Source organism: Salmo trutta, chromosome 23 (assembly GCF_901001165.1).
Source record: "Salmo trutta chromosome 23, fSalTru1.1, whole genome shotgun sequence".
Classification (NCBI taxonomy): Eukaryota; Metazoa; Chordata; class Actinopteri; order Salmoniformes; family Salmonidae; genus Salmo; species Salmo trutta.
Genome location: NC_042979.1, coordinates 6,867,393 through 6,887,961, shown reverse-complemented (window position 1 = coordinate 6,887,961; position 20,569 = coordinate 6,867,393). Strand labels below are relative to the sequence as shown.

Below are 20,569 nucleotides of genomic sequence, written 5' to 3'. Positions count from 1 at the left end.
CTGGCTCACTAGCTAACGTTACGTGTATGATCTTATTATTTGTATCTCAGAGCCATTTGCTTGACTAGTTATAGCCTAATATTAGCGAGCTAACATTAAAACTGGTTGCAGATTCATGCAGGGTAGTAACGTCATGAGTTGGGATTATGGTTCATTGTTTAGCTAGCTAGCCAGCTAGCTACATGTCTTAACAAAAGACTCCACTATGCAAGTAACCATTTCGGGTGCGTTCGTAAATTCACCTACTCTGATTTCAGAGCACTCTCATCTGTGTGCCAGAGCGCAGATTAACTGAAACATTTATGAATGCTCAACACCCATTGAATGTGGCCAGTAAATGTCAGCAAAAAAAGCGTAATTCAATTGTTGCCAGCAGCACAGTTACAGTCACCAACGCTCTGGATAATACGAAAACAGCCTAACCAGCTCTGCTAGGGCGAGTAAAATGGTTAAAGTTTGGGTGGGGGCTAAAGCTTAAGAGGGCGTGAATGATGCTGAATGGGTGTAGACAAAGAAGAGCTCTCCAATATGTACCAAAACATTATAAGGACAATTTCTCAAAAAGTGAGGTTACAAGTTTATCAACTTTCAAAGTCGAATTACTTTCCCACTGTTCCTCAAATGCAGTGTATGACATACCATTTTGTAGCTCTGTGTCTCTGCTTTTATCCAATGTAGTAACACCACTTCAAATGTTACTACATAAGACCGAATCAAGACGATCAGTCACATATTTCCCTCAGATTACACAGACCCACAAAAGAATTCGAAAACAAATCCAATTTTGATAAACTGCCATATCTATTGGGTGAAATACCACACTGTGCAATCACAGCAGCAAGATTTGTGACCTGTTGCCACAAGAAAAGGGCAACCAGTGAAGAACAAACACCATTGTAAATACAACCTATATTTATGTATATTTATTTTCCCTTTTGTACTTTAACTATTTGTACATGCTTACAAAACTGTATATAGACATAATATGACATTTGAAATGTCTTTATTCTTTTGGAACTTCTGTGAGTGTAACATTTACTGTTCTTTTTTTCACTTGTGTTTATTATCTATTTCTGTCACGTTCGTCGTAAAGATGGGACCAAGGCGCAGCGGGAATGTGAATACTCATCTTCTTTATTTAGAAGAAAACCAAAATAAACACTTAATCAAAAACAACGACGAGAAACAGTCCTGTAAGGCGTACAGCTACACACGGAACAACTACCCACAAAAACCCATGAAAAAACACCCCTACTAAATAGGACCTTCAATTAGAGGCAACGAGAAACAGCTGCCTCCAGTTGAAGGTCAACCCAATAACTAAACATAGAAATAGAATAACTAGACACAGACATAGAAATAGACTAACATAGAACATTAACAAAAAACAAAAAAACACATAAAACAAACACCCCCTGCCACATCCTGACCAACACTTACAATAAGAAATAACCCCTTTACTGGTCAGGACGTGACAATTTCACTTGCTTTGGCAATGTAAACATATGTTTCCCATGCCAATAAAGCCCATTAAATTGAAATGAATTAGAGAGAGTTTGTATACCTACAGGGTCCAACATTCAAAATTCAATAGCTAAATGATCCTTGGTATATTAAAACAATTCCTTATGTTAGCTTACTAGAAACCCAGCCCTGGGCCCTTAGCCTTTAGGGGGATACAATACGCATTTCTTCAGTAAAAAGACAGGTGCTGCTGATAATACTGACATCGTTGTCAAGGCACAGGCAAAGGACAAAGTGACTTCAGAAAGTATTCACACCCCTTGACTTTTTCCACATTTTGTTGTGTTACAACGTGGGATTAAAATTGACTTAATTGTCATTTTTTTGTCAACGATCTACACAAAATATGCTGTAATGTCAAAATGGAAAAAAATTATAACATTTGTAAAAAATAAATGAAAATAAAACTATAATATATTTTGATTAGATAAGTATTCAACCCTATGAGTCAAAACAAGTTATAATCACCTTTGGCAGTGATTATAAATGTGAGTCTTTCTTGGTAAATCTCTAAGAGTTTTCCATACCTGGATTGTACAATATTTGTATATTATTCTTTTTAAAATTCTTTAAGCACTTGGGGTCCCGGGGACCGAGTTTGGGGAACCGTGGCGTAGCCCATGTATCAGATGCTGTCTGGCCAAAAATGATGCTGTCTGGCATGTCATACTTTTTTTGTCCAGCCAGCATCAGATACATGGGCTACATATAATAAGACAGAGGGGTGCTGTTTCGCTTGCTCGGATGCTTTCTACGGTGAGATATTTTCAGCCACTTGCGAATTGAACGAAAGTTGGCGGGTGTCCTGTTCGGATGCTGGAATTATTTTGGATGAACGTGCAAAGGTAACCTACTTTCTGAAGTGATTTGTTTGACAATCAGATGAGAACATCATGACTGGTTATGTTCATGGTGCTTTACAGTTCAATGACATGTGTTTACTATGAATAAATCCCTATTATTTTGAAGTGGGGGGGCTCAGAATGGCCTCTGGCTGGGGCCTTCAAATCACTGCCATACATACTTTAATATACACTGAGTATACTACTGTAAACATTAAGAACACTTGATCTTTCCATGTCATTGACTGACCAGATGAATCCAGATTAAATCTATAATCCCTTACTGATGTCACTTGTTAAATCCACTTCAGTCGGTGTTGATGAAGGGGATGAGGCAGTTTAAAGAAGGATTTTTAAGCCTTGAGATAATTGAGACATGGATTGTGTATGTGTGCCGTTTAGAGGGTGAATGGGCAAAACAAAACATTTAAGTGCATTTGAACGGGGTATGGTAGTAGGTGCCAAGCGCACTGGTTTGTGTCAACAACTGCAACGCTGCTGGGTTTTTCCCGCTCAGCAGTTTCCCGTGTGTATCAAGAATGGTCCACCACCAAAAGGACATCCAACCAACTTGACAACTGTGGGAAGCATTGGAGTCAACATAGGCCAGCATCCCTGTGGAACGCTATCGACACCTTGTATGCCCCGACAAATTGAGGATGTTCTGAGGGCAAAAGTGGGGGTCGCAACTCAATAGGAAGGTGTTCCTAATGCTTGGTAAACTCACTGTATAATATATTGTAATTTGGGTAACACTGTTTTACCCGGCTACTTCCCTGGCATTTAATTTACATGGTTACCGATTACATGGTCATTACAGAAAAATTACCAAACACAACTATTTATTTGAATTGGGCTGTTGAACAATTATAGCACTGGTAGCACTCACTGAGTGCTTAAAACAAAAACTTCCAGATTGTAATTCCATACCCAAAAGTCAGATAAATTCGATATAAATAAGTATAAACAAACCCTGGACACGAATTGTTTTGAGAGTGAAACCGTCTGTTCTCACGTATAATCATTCAAAACACAATATAACATATCAAAACACATCCACTCTGTCCTCTCCCATTTGTCTCACAATACATTTCCTCCCACTAGTGCCACCTACAAAAAGAACAAAAAAACAATTCATATATTAATGTAATACAACTCATAAATCATCGCTCTACATGTTGGACTGATTAAAAAACAATCCTGGGATAGGTTGTTGGACTGAGGGAGAAACAGAGACCTAGCATCCAGAGTATGAGAAAGAATATACAGTATATGTCTGTGTGAGACAGAAATGACAACAGTGAAAATAAAATAGCTTCAGCTTTCGCATATTGTTTGTTGGCTCATCTTAAGAAAAAAACAGTTAGTACATGTACACCTACAGTAGTTTCTTTCCTAGTTTAATAATGGAAAAAATATCCAGGGGGCAAAAATGGTTGCAATGACATCAATACAACCAGATTAGAGTAATCTCATTGCAATAAGGAAATGATGTCCTGTCCAACCCCCCTGGCTGTACTTACTGTAAGGGCATCCGTAGGCCTCCAGCCTCAGGCCTATCCTCCCATTAGGGTTCCAGTCTAGAGGAAGTAACCGTAGGAACCTGGCAAAGACTGGCTGCTGCAGTTTGAACTGCACCACACTGTCTGCATTGCTGTTCCCAGTGAACGCCTGGAGAAACACACAGAGGGCACACATATACAGAGAGGGTTAGGGTTAATGGATAGTTCATTGAAATGTTGTTGACAGTTAGTTGAACATCTACAAACAGTCTATTTGGGACTATCCAAATAAACAGTTACCATATGCACTACCTGATTTACCACTGTATGATATAATTGTTTTTCTTCTTTGGATCAGAGGAGGCTGGTAGGAAGAGATATAGGAGGACGGGCAACTTGTAACGGCTGGAATGGAATTCATGGAACTGAGTCAAACATGTGGTTTCCATGTGTTTGACGTGTTTGATACCATTCCATTTCAGCCATTACAATAATCCTGTCCTCCGACAGCTCCTTCCACCCGCCTCCCCTACTTTGGCAAACCCACTTTTTTTTCATGAAATAAAAATAGATACTCCCACACTGATGAATGCTCCCAATAGCTTTGCCTCCACCTATTGAGAAGAGCATGTGGCCACATTGATAAAGAGGCTTCTGAAAGGGGTTTGTTACTGATGAGATTAATAAGAAATGTAATACTGATGCTCTTTCGGTCTCGTGTTTGCTGGCAAATACTTAGGTCTACTATTTGAGTAATGAGCGTCGTTAACCTCTCTGATCCTAACTTATGTTTCTAATAAGACATGCACATATTACATAGCAGTATTGTGTTCTATTATTTGTCCTCTCCTCCTGTTCCCTGGCTATGTCCCAAATGGAATGCTATTACCTATTTACTTTTGACTAGTGCTGTGTATGGGCCCTGGTCAAAAGTAGTGCAGTAAATACGGAACATGGTACCATTTGGGACACAGCCCCTGTCTCTCATTAATATGGATAAATAATGGGTTCATCCCCTAGGAGTTTTCCATCCTACTTTGAAGAATTCCATCCTACCTTTGAAGTTGACACTCCAGTTAATTGGTGGTTCACACGCTAAAATAAGGGTGAAATACCCAATTAACACTGTTAACGTCCTAACTATTATTGTGAGATAGACAAGAGCCAGGCCAGTAGCTCCCTTTCATGTTGGCTAGGAGAGACCATAAAGTGCATTCGGAAAGTATTCAGACCCCTTGAGTTTTTCCACATTTTGTTACGTTAACAGCCTTATTCTAAAATGTATTAAATCGTTTTTTTCCTCATCAATCTTCACAGAACACCCCATAATGACAAAGCAAAAACAGGTTTTTAGAAAATTGAAATATCACATTTTCATAAGTATTCAGACCCTTTCATCAGTACTTTCTTGAAGCACCTTTGGCAGCGATTACAGCCTCAAGTGTTCTTGGGTATGACGCTACAAGCTTGTCACACCTGTATTTGGTGTGACAAGTTTCTCCCATTCTTCTCTGCAGATCTTCTCATGCTCTGTCAGGTTGTATGGGGAGCGTCGCTGCACAGCTATTTTCAGGACTTTCCAGAGATGTTCGATTGGGTTCAAGTCCGGGCTCTGGCTGGGCCACTCCAGGACATTTGGAGACCTGTCCCAAAGCCACTCCTGCGGTGTCTTGGCTGTGTGCTTAGTGTGGTTGTCCTGTTGGAAGGTTAACCTTTGTCGCAGTCTGAGGTCCTGAGCACTCTGGAGAAGGTTTTCATCTCTCTATACTTTGCTCCGTTCATCTTTCCGTCGATCCTAACTGGTCTCCCAGTCTCTGACGCAGAAAAACATCTCTACAATATGATGCTGCCACCACCGTGTTTCACCGTATGGATCGTGCCAGGTTTCCTCCAGACGTGACACTTGGCATTCAGGCCAAAGAGTTCCATCTTGGTTTTGTGTCGAAAATCTGCATAATTTGGAGGGCTGAGAAGCATCCTCATTGTCTTTGAAGAGAGAGGATGAGCCGTGTGTCTAGTGAAGCAAAGTGTTAAGCCCAACACATTCCACTGTTTTCTGCTAAGGAAGCTCAGTAAGCTGCATCTCATTTGTGTGTGTGTGTGTGTGTTCCCATACGTGCGTGCGTATGATTAAGCTCAGGAAGCTGCCTCTCATTTGCTCCGGGAGGGAGGTGTCCCTTTGAAATATGCCAGAGTGAAGGTACAAATCCCTCCAACGCCTGCCCCCAGTCTGACAAGCCTTCGCTCATAGAAGAGAAAGAGAGAGAGAACAGCACTCATCCCTTAAACTCAAACTTATTAAGCCCAGTCTGAGGAAACAAAAAACACGTACCAGGACTTGTGACTGGTACTGATAGTAGACTCCTGCTGTCAACTGGAGTTTAAACACCCTCTAAGAGGTTCTTAGGATTGGTGAGATTATGTGCAGAAATTTGATGCCAAGTACTTAAAAATATGCTTAGTCATACTGTGAGTATAGAAGAGGTCTGTATGCACATATGTTGTGAAATCAGAATTTTTTTATTGACAATCTTTCTAATTATCTCTTCCTCGTGTCAGCTAAAATTAACAGATTGCTATTTAGTACCGAAAGCAAGTAACAAGGATGGCAACACACTAAAATGCAGCTATATCCAATAATTCTCTCAGCCAACAGTATAGAGCTAAGCTGGGCTTTTCCTGCCTTCCAGTGATTCATCTATTATTCATTGATAGTGAAAGGACGCTTATGAGGCTATTTGAGAGTTTGACTACATTGTGTACTTGGTAGCGTCTGAAATGGCACCCTATTCCTATATAGTCCACTACTTTTGACCATAGTCCACGGGCCCTGGTCTAGCCTCTGCTACAGGCTTTCACCTCACCACAACGTGAGCGAAGCCTAGGAGCAGAGGCTAGCCCTGGTCAAATGTAGCACAAGGGTGCCACAGGGTGCAATTTCAGATGCAGCCATATGGTCTTTGCTCAGTGACTCCAATGCTGTCTTGCAGGTTTAAATGACTACAACCAGTCAAGGTTGCCCACTGACCCTGACACTGTCTTCCAGGTATGATTACCTACAATGTACACTAGTCAAGGTTGCCCAATGAGACTTACCCCGATGCTGTCCTCCTGGCGGTACTGTTTCCAGTTGCGTCCCGTGTCGCTGAACATGAGGAGGAAGGAGGAGACCCAGTCTGAACTGCCGTAGCGACCCTGCGTGGCCACAGCTGTGATCTCTGTCCGCACCCCCAGGTCCACCTCCAACCACTGGTACTTATTAGACTCTACAGGAGCCCAGCCTCCGGCACCTGAAGGAGAAACACACAGGGATCCCACATATTGTAACTCTTTACATTATAAACTAACTCTATGAGAGAGGAACAGACACACACAGACACAAAGGGGCAGTTTCCCAGACAAAGTTTAAGCCTAATCTTGGACATTAAAAGCATTTCCAATGGTGATTCTCCATTGAGAATGGTTTTCAGTCCAAGACTAGGCTTAATCTTTGTCTGGGAAACCGGCCTTATGACAGAAGGAACACGCACAGACACACAATATCCAACATCATGTAACTTATTGTTAATGATAGTCTTGATAGTTTGTTGAGCATAGGGGGCATCTCAAAATAAAGTGTTATCACAAACCCTATAAGAACAGGCATAAACCTTTAGGAAGATAGTGTGATAATGTGTATTTGTTTGAGTGACCCTGTATAACGTATTGCATAACTCAATGGTTCTCAACACTTTTTGGTTATTTTACCCCAACCACATTTTGCTCTGCATGAAGTACCCCCTCATGTGCAACTGATCATTAGGCCTATATTCTTATGAGTCTTCCCAAGGACCCCCTGTGAATAGGCCAGGTACCCCGCTGACGGTGCCCATCATTATATTGTAAACTCTATGAAAAATACACTTTTGAGGGGAGCGTTTGGGAAAGTGTGTTTTTAACATATGGGTGACCTTATAGTTCAGGGGATGGAATTTCATTTTTAAAAAGAAACAAATGGGCTTTAGATAAACAAACCTGTCAACGCAAACAGCATACGATAAGCTTGTGCGTACTCTCGTTTGGTAGCAGTCTAGTATCCTATAGTATTGTCGCACATATGACATACACTGAATAAACCAAACATTAGGAACATCTTCCTAATATTAAAATGCACCTGTGAGCCTGGCACCTACTACCATACCCCGTTCAACGGAACTTAAACCTTTTGTCATTCCCATTCACCCTCTGAATGGCACACATACACAATCCATGTCTCAATTGTCTCAAGGCTTAAAAAGCCTTCTTTAATAACCTTTTACTGCAGTGGGCTAAATTAGAGTCATTGTCATAGGCTTCGTTGAAGGGGGACCAAAACACAGCGGGTAAAGTGCTCATCTTCTTATTTTATTAAAGAAAACACTTAATCAAAATAAACAAATGACAAAAACAGTCCAGTAAGGTGCACAGACTATACTAGAAACAACCACCCACAAATCACAAGAGAAAACAAACCCAACTAAATATGGCCTCCAATTAGAGACAACGACAACCAGCTGACTCTAATTGGAGGTCATTGCCAAAAAACCCAACATAGAAATAGAAAACTAGATAAACACATAGAAATAGAAAATCTAGAACATAAACCAAAAACACCAAACCACACTAAACAAACACCCCCTGCCACGCCCTGACCAAACTACAATGACAAATAACCCATTTTACTGGTCAGGACGTGACAGTACCCCCCAAAGGTGCAGACCCCGAATGCACCTCAAAAACAAAACCCCACAAAAACAACCCCAAACTTAAAGGGAGGGAAAGGAGGGTGGCTACCGTCAACGACGGTCCCTGTGGTACACCCCCCCTTCCCAATCCTCCCACTACGGAGGTGGCTCTGGGCGTTGCTGGAGACTCAGGGCTGAGGGGCGTCGCTGGAGGCTCAGGGCTGAGGGGTGTCACTGGAGGCTCAGGGCTGAGGGGCGTCGCTGGAGGCTCAGGGCTGAGGGGCGTCGCTGGAGGCTCAGGGCTGAGGGGCGTCGCTGGAGGCTCAGGGCTGAGGGGTGTCACTGGAGGCTCAGGGCTGAGGGGCGTCGCTGGAGGCTCAGGGCTGAGGGGCGTCGCTGGAGGCTCAGGGCTGAGGGAAGTCGCTGGAGGCTCAGGGCTGAGGGGCGTCTCTGCAGGCTCCGGACTGTAGGCTGTCTCTGCAGGATCCGGACTGTAGGCCGTTTCTGCAGGCTCCGGACTTTAGGTTGTCTCTGCAGGCTCCGGACTGTAGGCCGTCTCTGCAGGCTCCGGACTGTAGACCATCTCCGGACTGTAGGCCGTCTCCGCAGGCTCCGGACTGTAGGCCGTCTCCGCAGGTTCCGGACTTTAGGACGTCACCGGAAGCACTGGACGGGGAACTGTCGCCGGAAGCTCTGGATGGGGAACTGTCGCCGGAAGCTCTGGACGGGGAACTGTCGCCGGAAGCTCTGGATGCTGAACTGTCGCCGGAAGCTCTGGACGGGGAACTGTCGCCGGAAGCACAGGTGAGAGAAAAACCACCCACAAAACACAAGAGAAAACAAACCCAACTAAATATGGCCTCCAATTAGAGACAACGACAACCAGCTTTCTCTAATTGGAGGTCATTGCCAAAAACAACAACATAGAAATAGAAAACTAGATAAACACATAGAAATAGAAAATATAGAACATAAACCAAAAACACCGAACCACACAAAACAAACACCCCCTGCCACGCCCTGACCAAACTACAATGACAAATAACCCCTTTTACTGGTCAGGACGTGACAGTCATAGGGTGTTTCTTGGTGATACTTAAACAAATCTTCTTTAAAACAAAAGTATATACCTAACAAACATGGTTATGTGCTTAAAAAAAAGAAGACACCTGTACCATGTCAGATATAGAGTTGAAATGTATTCCATTTTGAGTTCGCTTCCCAATATTACACTTTATATAGACATCACAGAAGACTGAAATATAACAAAACCCTTTGACATAGAAACACCGGATTTTCCAATTAACATTCCATCCACGAGGCCACTAGAGAGTAATTTGGTAACTTGACTGCAGGAAAGGGTCCTCCCCTTCATCTACACTGATTGAAGTGGATTTAACAAGTGACATCAATAAGGGATCATAGCTTTTACCTGAATTCACCTGGTCAGTCTATGTCAATGAATGTTTTGTATACTCACTGTACATAATCAATTAACAGATTCGGTACAGTGCACTGTATATCATCTCTGGGAATATAGCAGCCGTGCACAACGAAATTGAACCGAAACACATCAACATCCATTACAGAGCTGGTAGCAAAACGAGGAAGAATGATCCCACATCAGGTGATGTGCACACACAACCTCATGTTTCTTTCAATACATACAAACACATGGGATACATTCTTCTCAGGTATCATTGGTATTCAAGGCTCGTATATAAGCAAGCAGTCACTCTCCATTTGCCAGTAGCAAACACATGATACAATTATATTCATATGACAAAGCAGAGCAGCTCCAATAATGCAGCAGACTGGTTTAAATGTGCAGAAAAGTCTTCTGTGACATTTCAAATCACTCATTAGATTCAAAATAAAGTAACCACTCAAACTGGAGCTCTGGATATGACTGCAGTAGGGTTTAGAGTCAATCCCGTAGATGTAATGACAATCCCCTACTTGTAATGACTGTGATATATGGTTGTCTTACCTTACCTACCTTAGTTGAATGCACGTTCTGGATAAGAGCATCTGCTGAATGACCAAATGTAAATGTAGATAGAAAAAAATAGAGCAATCGAATCAGCAAAGTGTCCTGTTCCATGAAACCACACAACAGGCTGTGGAACAGGAACAGGTCTTTGGCTTCTGCAGGAGCCAGGAGGAGGGTGAGAGGGGGTAGCCAAAGAGAGACATGAGGAGGAGAAGAACTGATGAAATAGCACTGTAGAATGGAGACACCATTGTGAGAAAGAAGGGACCACAGGATGAGAGGTGTGCTAATGTCTGTGACAGAGGGGAAGTAGAAAGTGCTGAGTCGGGCAAAAGCACCACCTCAGGGCCCCGGACACCAGATGGACGAAGTGGGAGCAGAGAGGAGTCTAGAGGAGGTACCCAGGCTTCCAGCAGGGCCGGCCCAAAGACACAACACAAGACAGCTAGTGGACCGAAACTAGTCAAACTCTCCAGGAACTGGTAGGAATCCCACAGAGACTTAGGGACCAGATTCTCCACACTTCTCCCAAAGTGTGCACGCGCACAATACCCATACTATGTACACTACATGTAAGGTTCTATTGAATTACATCCTTCAGCACCTCACACCTGCACCAAACTAAATAAGAAAGATAAAGATAATCTAGGACATACTACATACACATGTAAATGTTTAGATGTTGTACACTAAGCTATGTTTCATTCCTTATCTGAATGCGAAGTGAATGAGTTGGTAGTTATTTATATTCATTATCCTACTTTATTGTTTATATAACCGCCTATTGGTTCCACTCATACTGTCTGGTCAGTTCAGGGGCAAGACAACACGCTGCCCATATGTGTTGGCATTTAGGACAAGAGGCAGCGAAAGGCCAGGTTGAATAAGCACTTAACTTTAGTAGCAGACAGATGCTGCCATTGACACAGCGATGAGAGGCAGAGAGCAAACACATTGACCTTTGCTCAATACTGCCGATGGAATAGACAACATGCAGGGGGAACAAAGAATAGAAGAGTACACAATACCAGGAAGGAATCCACCTACAAAGACAGAAGACAAAGACAGAGTATTCATCCCAAATGGGCACCTGCCCACGTCAAAAGTAGTGTATAGGGTACCAACAGTAGAGCACTCTATAGGGGACAGAGTGCAATTTGGGATGCATCCAAATACTGAAAATGGGTTGTATGAAGCATGTTTATCAGCTTTTATCTTTCATTCTCACAAGCAATTAACACATTCATGTGTTTTATTCTGTCTTAAAAATTGGCAATTTTTAACAGGAGGGCTCGTATGTCTATTCATTGTTGCTGGGAAGCAGAATGTCACGTCCTGGCCAGTAAAGGGGTTATTTGTTATTATAGTTTGGTCAGGACGTAGCAGGGGTATTTGTTTTATGTGGTTCGGGGTGTGTTGTTTATGTAGAGGGGTGTTTGATTTATGTATTCCGGGGTTTTGGTCTATGTTAGATGTTTGTATATTTCTATGTCTGTTCTAGGGTGTTTAGATCTATATTTAGGTATTGAGATTGGGGCCTTCAGTTGGAGGCAGCTGTTTATAGTTGCCTCTGATTGAAGGTCCTATAATTAGGAGTATGTTTGTTATGGGATTTGTGGGAGGTTGTTCTTTGCACTGCTGTGGTTAGCCTGCAAGACAGTTAGTTAGTTAGTTAGTTAGTTAGTTAGTTAGTTAGTTAGTTAGTTAGTTAGTTAGTTAGTTAGTTAATTGTTTTGTTTATTTATTTGTTTATTTATTTAAGTGTTCAAAAATAAAAGTGAAAATGAGCACTCAACCCGCTGCGCCTTGGTCCACTTACTACGACGACCATGACACAGAACTGGGATAACTATAATTTTAATTGTACTTTGTGAAAAGTAAAACAAATTTGCAGGGGAACAAATAGTTATTTTGGAGGTGACAACAAATATTTAAATACAGATCCCCAAAAATTACTACTTTTTAAAACTATTGGAATACAGATCTCAGAAAGTAACAACAAAAAAAAGTACACTGCTCAAAAAAATAAAGGGAACACTTAAACAACACAATGTAACTCCAAGTCAATCACACTTCTGTGAAATCAAACTGTCCACTTAGGAAGCAACACTGATTGACAATAAATTTCACATGCTGTTGTGCAAATGGAATAGACAACAGGTGGAAATTATAGGCAATTAGCAAGACACCCCCAATAAAGGAGTGGTTCTGCAGGTGGGGACCACAGACCACTTCTCAGTTCCTATGCTTCCTGGCTGATGTTTTGGTCACTTTTGAATGCTGGCGGTGCTTTCACTCTAGTGGTAGCATGATACGGAGTCTACAACCCACACAAGTGGCTCAGGTAGTGCAGCTCATCCAGGATGGCACATCAATGCGAGCTGTGGCAAGAAGGTTTGCTGTGTCTGTCAGCGTAGTGTCCAGAGCATGGAGGCGCTACCAGGAGACAGGCCAGTAGATCAGGAGACGTGGAGGAGGCCGTAGGAGGGCAACAACCCAGCAGCAGGACCGCTACCTCCGCCTTTGTGCAAGGAGGAGCAGGAGGAGCACTGCCAGAGCCCTGCAAAATGACCTCCAGCAGGCCACAAATGTGAATGTGTCTGCTCAAACGGTCAGAAACAGACTCCATGAGGGTGGTATGAGGGCCCGACGTCCACAGGTGGGGGTTGTGCTTACAGCCCAACACCGTGCAGGACGTTTGGCATTTGCCAGAGAACACCAAGATTGGCAAATTCGCCACTGGCGCCCTGTGCTCTTCAGATGAAAGCAGGTTCACACTGAGCACGTGACAGACGTGACAGAGTCTGGAGACGCCGTGGAGAACGTTCTGCTGCCTGCAACATCCTCCAGCATGACCGGTTTGGCGGTGGGTCAGTCATGGTGTGGGGTGGCATTTCTTTGGGGGGCCGCACAGCCCTCCATGTGCTCGCCAGAGGTAGCCTGACTGCCATTAGGTACCGAGATGAGATCCTCAGACCCCTTGTGAGACCATATGCTGGTGCGGTTGGCCCTGGGTTCCTCCTAATGCAAGACAATGCTAGACCTCATGTGGCTGGAGTGTGTCAGCAGTTCCTGCAAGAGGAAGGCATTGATGCTATGGACGGGCCCGCCCGTTCCCCAGACCTGAATCCAATTGAGCACATCTGGGACATCATGTCTCGCTCCATCCATCAACGCCACATTGCACCACAGACTGTCCAGGAGTTGGCGGATGCTTTAGTCCAGGTCTGGGAGGAGATCCCTCAGGAGACCATCCGCCACGTCATCAGGAGCATGCCCAGGCGTTGTAGGGAGGTCATACAGGCACGTGGAGGCCACACACACTACTGAGCCTCATTTTGACCTGTTTTAAGGACATTACATCAAAGTTGGATCAGCCTGTAGAGTGGTTTTCCACTTTAATTTTGAGTGTGACTCCAAATCCAGACCTCTATGGGTTGATAAATTGGATTTCCATTGATTATTTTTGTGTGATTTTGTTGTCAGCACATTCAACTATGTAAAGAAAAAAGTATTTAATAAGATTATTTCTTTCATTCAGATCTATGATGTGTTGTTTAAGTGTTCCCTTTATTTTTTTGAGCAGTATATCTGAATACATATCTCAGGAAGTGACTACTTCTCTGAAACTATTGGATTGGCTTCCTTCAATTAATGGCAGGGCTGTATCTGGAACGTCATGTTGAAGATAGAAATATAATTAATAGAGCACACACAATCTCCTAAACTTTTCCAATCTATCTGACAATTATATTTGAGCTACACAATACATTTCAATCTGTACATTTTATAAATTCTCCTTAAACAACCTCTACAGGATAGGTGCCCCCCCCCCCCAAGGGACGGTTTTTAAGCTAACGTAGGCTAATGTGATTAGCAGGAGGTTGTAAGTAACATGAACATTTCCTAGGACATAGACATGTCTGATATGTACAGAAAGCTTAAATTCTTGCATTTCAAAGATGGTACAAAAAAATACAAAAAACACATGGTTTTTCTTTGTATTATCTTTTACCAGATCTAATGTGTTATATTCTCCAACATTCCTTTCACATTTCCACAAACTTTAGTGTTTCCTTCAAATGGTATCAAGAATATGCATATCCTTGCTTCAGGTCCTGAGCTACAGACAGTTAGATTTGGGTATGTCATTTTAGGCGAAAATTGAAAAATGGGATGGATCCTTAAGAGGTTTTAATATCCATTGCCCCAGGTGTACAAAATTAAGTCAAACTAATTAGCCAATGATATTTTGTAAAGATAAGTATACTGAACAAAAATATAAACTCAACATGCAACAATTTCAAAGATTTTACTGAGTTACAGTTCATAGAAGGAAATCAGTCAATAAATTAATTAGCGCCTAACCTATGGATTTCACATGACTGGGCAGGGCGCAGCCATGGGTGGGTCTGGGAGGGCATAGTCCCACCCACTGGGGAGCCAGGCCCAGCCAATCAGAATATGTTTTTTCCCACAAAAGTGCTTTATTACAGACAGAAATAATCCTCAGCACACCCCCTCCCCCTCTTCAGGCGATCCCGCAGGTGAAAAAGCCGTATATGGAGGTCCTGGTTACACGTGGTCTGTGGCTGTATGGGCATTTGGATGTGCTGCCAAACGCTCTAAAACGTTGTTGCAGGCGGCTTATGGTAGAGGAATTAACATACAATTATCTGGCAACAGCTCTGTTGGACATTACTGAAGTCAACATGCCAATTGCATGCTCCCTAAAAACTTGAGACATCTGTGGCATTGTGTTGTGTAACAAAACTGCACATTTTAAATGGCCTTTTATTGTCCCCAGCATAAGCGGCAACTGTGTAATGATCATGCTGTTTAATCAGCTTCTTGATTTGCCACGCATGTCAGGTGAATTGATTATCTGGGCAAATGAGAAATGCTCACTAACAGGGATGTCAATAAGGATGTTAACAAATGTGTGCACAACATTTTTGATACATTATATTTTTGTGCATATGGAACATTTCTGAGATCTTTTATTTCAGCTCATGAAAAATGGGACCAACACTTTACATGTTGCAATGATATTTTAGTTGAGTATATCAATCCGTTTTGATGCTCAACTACTGTATAACTCTTTCAACATGCCATTGAAAAGGTCAAAAGCTGCAATACATTGTATAATACCTGAACATACTGCAGAGTAATTCAAAGCCATTTGCAAACATTACAAACAGCAAGTTGGATGCTTAGAAACAACTTTGAACATCTTGTCCATCTGAGAGTAAGTGCTCTTGTTTCAAACACACACTATACCGTCTTTAAAGGGATTGTTTACTCAGAATACAAAACTAACATGATTTTCCACCTACATTGGCTGTAGTTGATTCAAGAAGGCAGTTTTGGGATATTTAGTTTCTTGTCGACACTTAATAGCCATATTTTGTAACTGTTAGTATTCTCAGTAACACTCATTAAACTGTTGTTGTGCTTGTGAAAAAAAACTGGAATTACTTTGAGAAAAAGTTTATTAGCATGTTGTTACATAATACTTTGGTAATTGCATTTTATTTGCAAAGCAATGAGCTGATAGTGACTGTTCCTTATTCCACTTATGTAATTACTCCATTATTATGCAATTATAAAGCAATTTCCAAAGTCCTATGTAACAACAATGTTGCTATTGTCATAATCAACATTACTACACATGTATACGAACTTGATGTCAAGTGTAACTATGTGTCTAGTGTCTACAGTCTCAACATCAACAGTGAAGAGGCTACTCCGGGATGCTAGCCTTCTAGGCAGAGTTCCAAAGAAAAAGCCATATCTCAGACTGGCCAATAACAAGCAAAGATTAACATGGGCAAAAGAACACAGACACTGGACAGAGGAACTCTGCCTAGAAGGCCAGCATCCCAGAGTCGCCTATTCACTGCTGACGTTGAGACTGGTGTTTTGCGGGTACTATTTAATGAAGCTGCCAGTTGAGGACTTGTGAGGCGTCTGTTTCTCAAACTAGACACTCTAATGTACTTGTCCTCTTGCTCAGATGTGCACCGGGGCCTCCCACTCCTCTTTCTATTCTGGTTAGAGCCAGTTTGCAGTGTTCTCTGAAGGGAGTAGTACACAGCGTTGTACGAGATCTTCAGTTTCTTGGCAATTTCTCGCATGGAATAGCCTTCATTTCTCAGAACAAGAATAGACTGACGAGTTTCAGAAGAAAGTTATTTATTTCTGGCCATTTTGAGCCTGTAATCAAACCCACAAATGCTGATGCTCCAGATACTCAACTAGTCTAAAGAAGGACAGTTTTATTGCTTCTTCAATCAGAACAACAGTTTTCAGCTGCGCTAACGTAATTGCAAAAGGGTTTGCTAATGATCAATTAGCCTTTTAAAATGATGAACTTGGATTAGCTAACACAGTGTGCCATTGGAACACAGGAGTGATGGTTGCTGATAATGGGCCTCAATACGCCTATGTAGATATTCCATTTAAAAAATCAGCCACTTCCAGGTACAATTGTAATTTACCACACAAACAATGTCTACACTGTATTTCTGATCAATATTATGTGATTTTCTTTCAAAAACAAGGACATTTCTAAGTGACCCCAAACTTTTGAACGGTAGTGTACTTAGCTAGCGAATGCAGCTAGCTAGTTTAGCCTACTGAAACACCCGGCTCAAAACAGAGAGGGATGCTATGTTACCTAGCTGGCTATGGCTATCCAACACTGGAACTCTTCCAGGTCAAGGTAAGCTTTTGGTTTTATTAATTTATTGCCACCAGGGCCTACCGGTGTAACTGCTAAACTGCTTGCTAAATGTACAGTGTATTGCATGATTATAGTGGGTTTACTAACGCATTAGTTCTAGTAGCTATGTTGACTTGACATTAGCTAATATGGTGACAACTATGTAGGCTGTGTGTAAGGGTTAGCGGTTATGTTATGAAGGTTTGGCTTGGAAAGGTTTTTTCGACTGGTCACAGACAGCTGATGTGTTCTGCACTGAAATCCACAAGCAAAGGGAAAAGGTGAGAGGAGGAGAGCGCATAGATGCGATATGGAATTATCAAGCGATTAAAGGGATCATACTGTATGTATATGGCAGTTATGAAAGTGAACTGTGTTTGCATGTGAACAAGGGTGTATTCATTCCGCTGATTCTGTTGAAAAACACTTCTTAAATGGAAGCAAACAGAATGAAACGGGGATAAACACACCTGAATTTGTCCAATAGAACTCTCGTTTGCAACTGTTGGACTAATGATTACATCATAGATCAGCTAGATGCAGGCAAGGTTATGTCAATGTCTGTCACCTTGATTACTCAAATTTGTACCTAAGTTAAAAACTTTCATTCATAGGCTAGGTTGTAGCAATCTTATGATGGGTATAAGGGAAATGTGAGTATCATGTAGTAGCCTAAACCTATCGATGTTACATTGAGCTGGGTGAATGGAATATGAATGGCAGTCTTCCAATATGCTGTAATAGAAATAAGGCCATGCTCATCAAAATTGTTATCGTCCTCCCTCATCTTAAACGGCACTGGCCACCACTGCTGTGCATGGTTATTAGGGTTAATGAAGTGTCATGGACGTGGGCATTAAACCACCGCTGAGCTGCTGTCCATTTACATCAACACATGATATTCCTGTTAATAGTAACAATATCAGTAGGAAATCATATTTTCTCTAAAATCAACACTTAAATTAACCATAACAGTTTTTCGTGAGCAAAGGTCTGAAAAAATAATCAGTGACAAGTGTAATATTTTAACCTTGTATGAAATCAGCACTTGCTGTAGCCAAACAGTGTAACATTTCTCTAATGCCAATCTCAAATCAAAAATCGAATCAAATGTTATTAGTCACATGCACCTAATACAACAGGTGTAGACATTACAATGAAATGCTTACTTATGAGCCCCCAACCAACAACGCAGTTTAAAAAAACACTGACAAGAATAAGAGACAAAAGTAACAAGTAATTAAAGAGCAGCAGTAAAACAACAACAGCGAGACTATATACAGGGGGTACCGGTACACAGTCAATGTGAGGGGGCACCGGTCAGTTTGTGGTAGTACGTACACGTAGGTAGAGTTATTGAAGTGACTATGCATAGATGACAACAACAGAGAGTAGCACGGTGTAAAGGGGGGGGGAAATGCAAATAGTCTGGGCAGCCATTTGATTAGATGTTCAGGAGTCTTATGGCTTGGGGGTAGAAGCTGTTAAAAAGCCTCTTGGACCTAGACTTGGCGCTCCGGTACCGCTTGCCGTGCGGTATACAGTATGTTGCACGTAACTACTTCACAGGAGAGAAAAAAAAGCCTTCTGGAACATCTGAACGTTCAAATCAAATCAAATTTTATTGGTCACATACACTCGCAATAACATATGCTAACCATGTGTAACGAAATACTTGTGCTTCTAGTTCCGACAGTGCTGCAATATCTAACATGTCATCTAACAGCTCCACAATAACTACCTAATACACACAAATCTAAGTAAAGGAATGGAATAAAAACATATACATATATATATACATGGCCTTGAGATAGAAGCTGTTTTTCAGTCTCTCGGTCCCAGCTTTGATGCACCTGTACTGACCTCGCCTTCTGGATGATTACGAGCTGAACAGGCAGTGGCTCGGGTGGTTGTTGTCCTTGATGATCTTTTTGGCCTTCCTGTGACATCGGGTGCTGTAGGTGTCCTGGATTGCAGGTAGTTTGCACCCGGTGATGCGTTGTGCAGACCGCACCACCCTCTGGAGAGCCTTACAGTTGTGGGCGGTGCAGTTGCCGTACCAGGTGGTGATGCAGCCTGACAGGATGCTCTCAATTGTGCATCTGTAAAAGTTTGTGAGGGTTTTAGGTGACAAGCCAAATTTCTTCAGCCTCCTGTGGTTGAAGAGGCGCTGTTGCGCCTTCTTCACCACACTGTGTGGGTGGACCATTTCAGTTTGTCCGTGATGTGTACACCGAGGAACTTTCCAACTTCTCCACTACTGACCCGTTTATGTGGATATGGGGGGTGCTCCCTCTGCTCTTTCCTGAAGCCCACAATCATCTCCTTTGTTTTGTTCATGTTGAGTGAGAGGTCGTTTTGCTGACACCACACTCCGAGTGCCCTCACCTCCTCCCTGTAGCCTGTCTCGTTGTTGTTGGTAATCAAGCCTACTACTGTAGTGTCGTCTGCAAACTTGATGATTGAGCTGGAGGCGTGCACGGCCACACAGTCATGGGTGAACAGGGCGTACAGAAGGGGGCTGAGCATGCACCCTTGTGGGGCCCCAGTGGTGAACATCAGCGAAGTGCCGCATACATCTCGTGTCTGAGCCGTTGAATTGCGACTCCACTTTGTCTCTATACTGACATTTCACTTGTTTGATTGCCTTGTGGAGGGAATAACTACACTGTTTGTATTCGACCATAATCCCTATAACCTTTACATTGTCAAATGCAGTGGTTCGCATTTTCTGTTTTGTGTGAATGCCGCCATCTATCCACGGTTTCTGGTTAGGGTAGGTTTTAATAGTCACAGTGGGTACAACATCTCCTATGCACTTCCTTATAAACTCACTCACCGAATCAGCGTTTATGTCGATATTATTATCTGAGGCTACCCGAATTATCTACACTATTTTGTATGTTTGTGTGCCATCTGTAAATACAAATACAATTGTTAAATTACGAGCCTAATTGGTTTAGCCACAGAAAAAGTAAGGAACCTTCCCACTAGCCATGATCAGCTGAGATAAGGGATGGGTTGGGCATACCGAGAGATGAGTTCAGATTGGTCTGCCAATTAGCTTGCTTCATGCTATAAAATGAGCTGATCAGCATGTGTAGATAATCCTTTCTACCGCATTTAAAAAATATATATCATGAAGAACTGCAAAAGTGTTGCTTCTGATGACCCTTCTGATGACAGTGATGGTGAAGTAACGGCGATCAACAGTGTTGTTGTCACAGAAGAAGTCGACTGAGTTTCGAAATCAGTGTAATGCCCGGTGGAAGCAGAGTATG

At 42.3% G+C, this 20,569-nt stretch overlaps 1 protein-coding gene across 3 annotated transcripts in view; it reads right to left on the bottom strand.

The window, feature by feature from the left end:
* Positions 1 to 20,569, bottom strand: part of LOC115159181 (contactin-associated protein-like 4) — a 187,202-nt gene that overhangs the window by 122,551 nt on the left and 44,082 nt on the right. For all 3 annotated transcript variants that reach the window (XM_029708648.1, XM_029708649.1, XM_029708650.1), the window contains exons 3-4: positions 6,965 to 7,158; positions 3,890 to 4,037 (exon numbers count right to left, since the gene is read on the bottom strand). In XM_029708648.1, the coding sequence (XP_029564508.1) occupies positions 3,890 to 4,037; positions 6,965 to 7,158 (342 nt within the window). The remainder of the gene's footprint in view (positions 1 to 3,889; positions 4,038 to 6,964; positions 7,159 to 20,569) is intronic.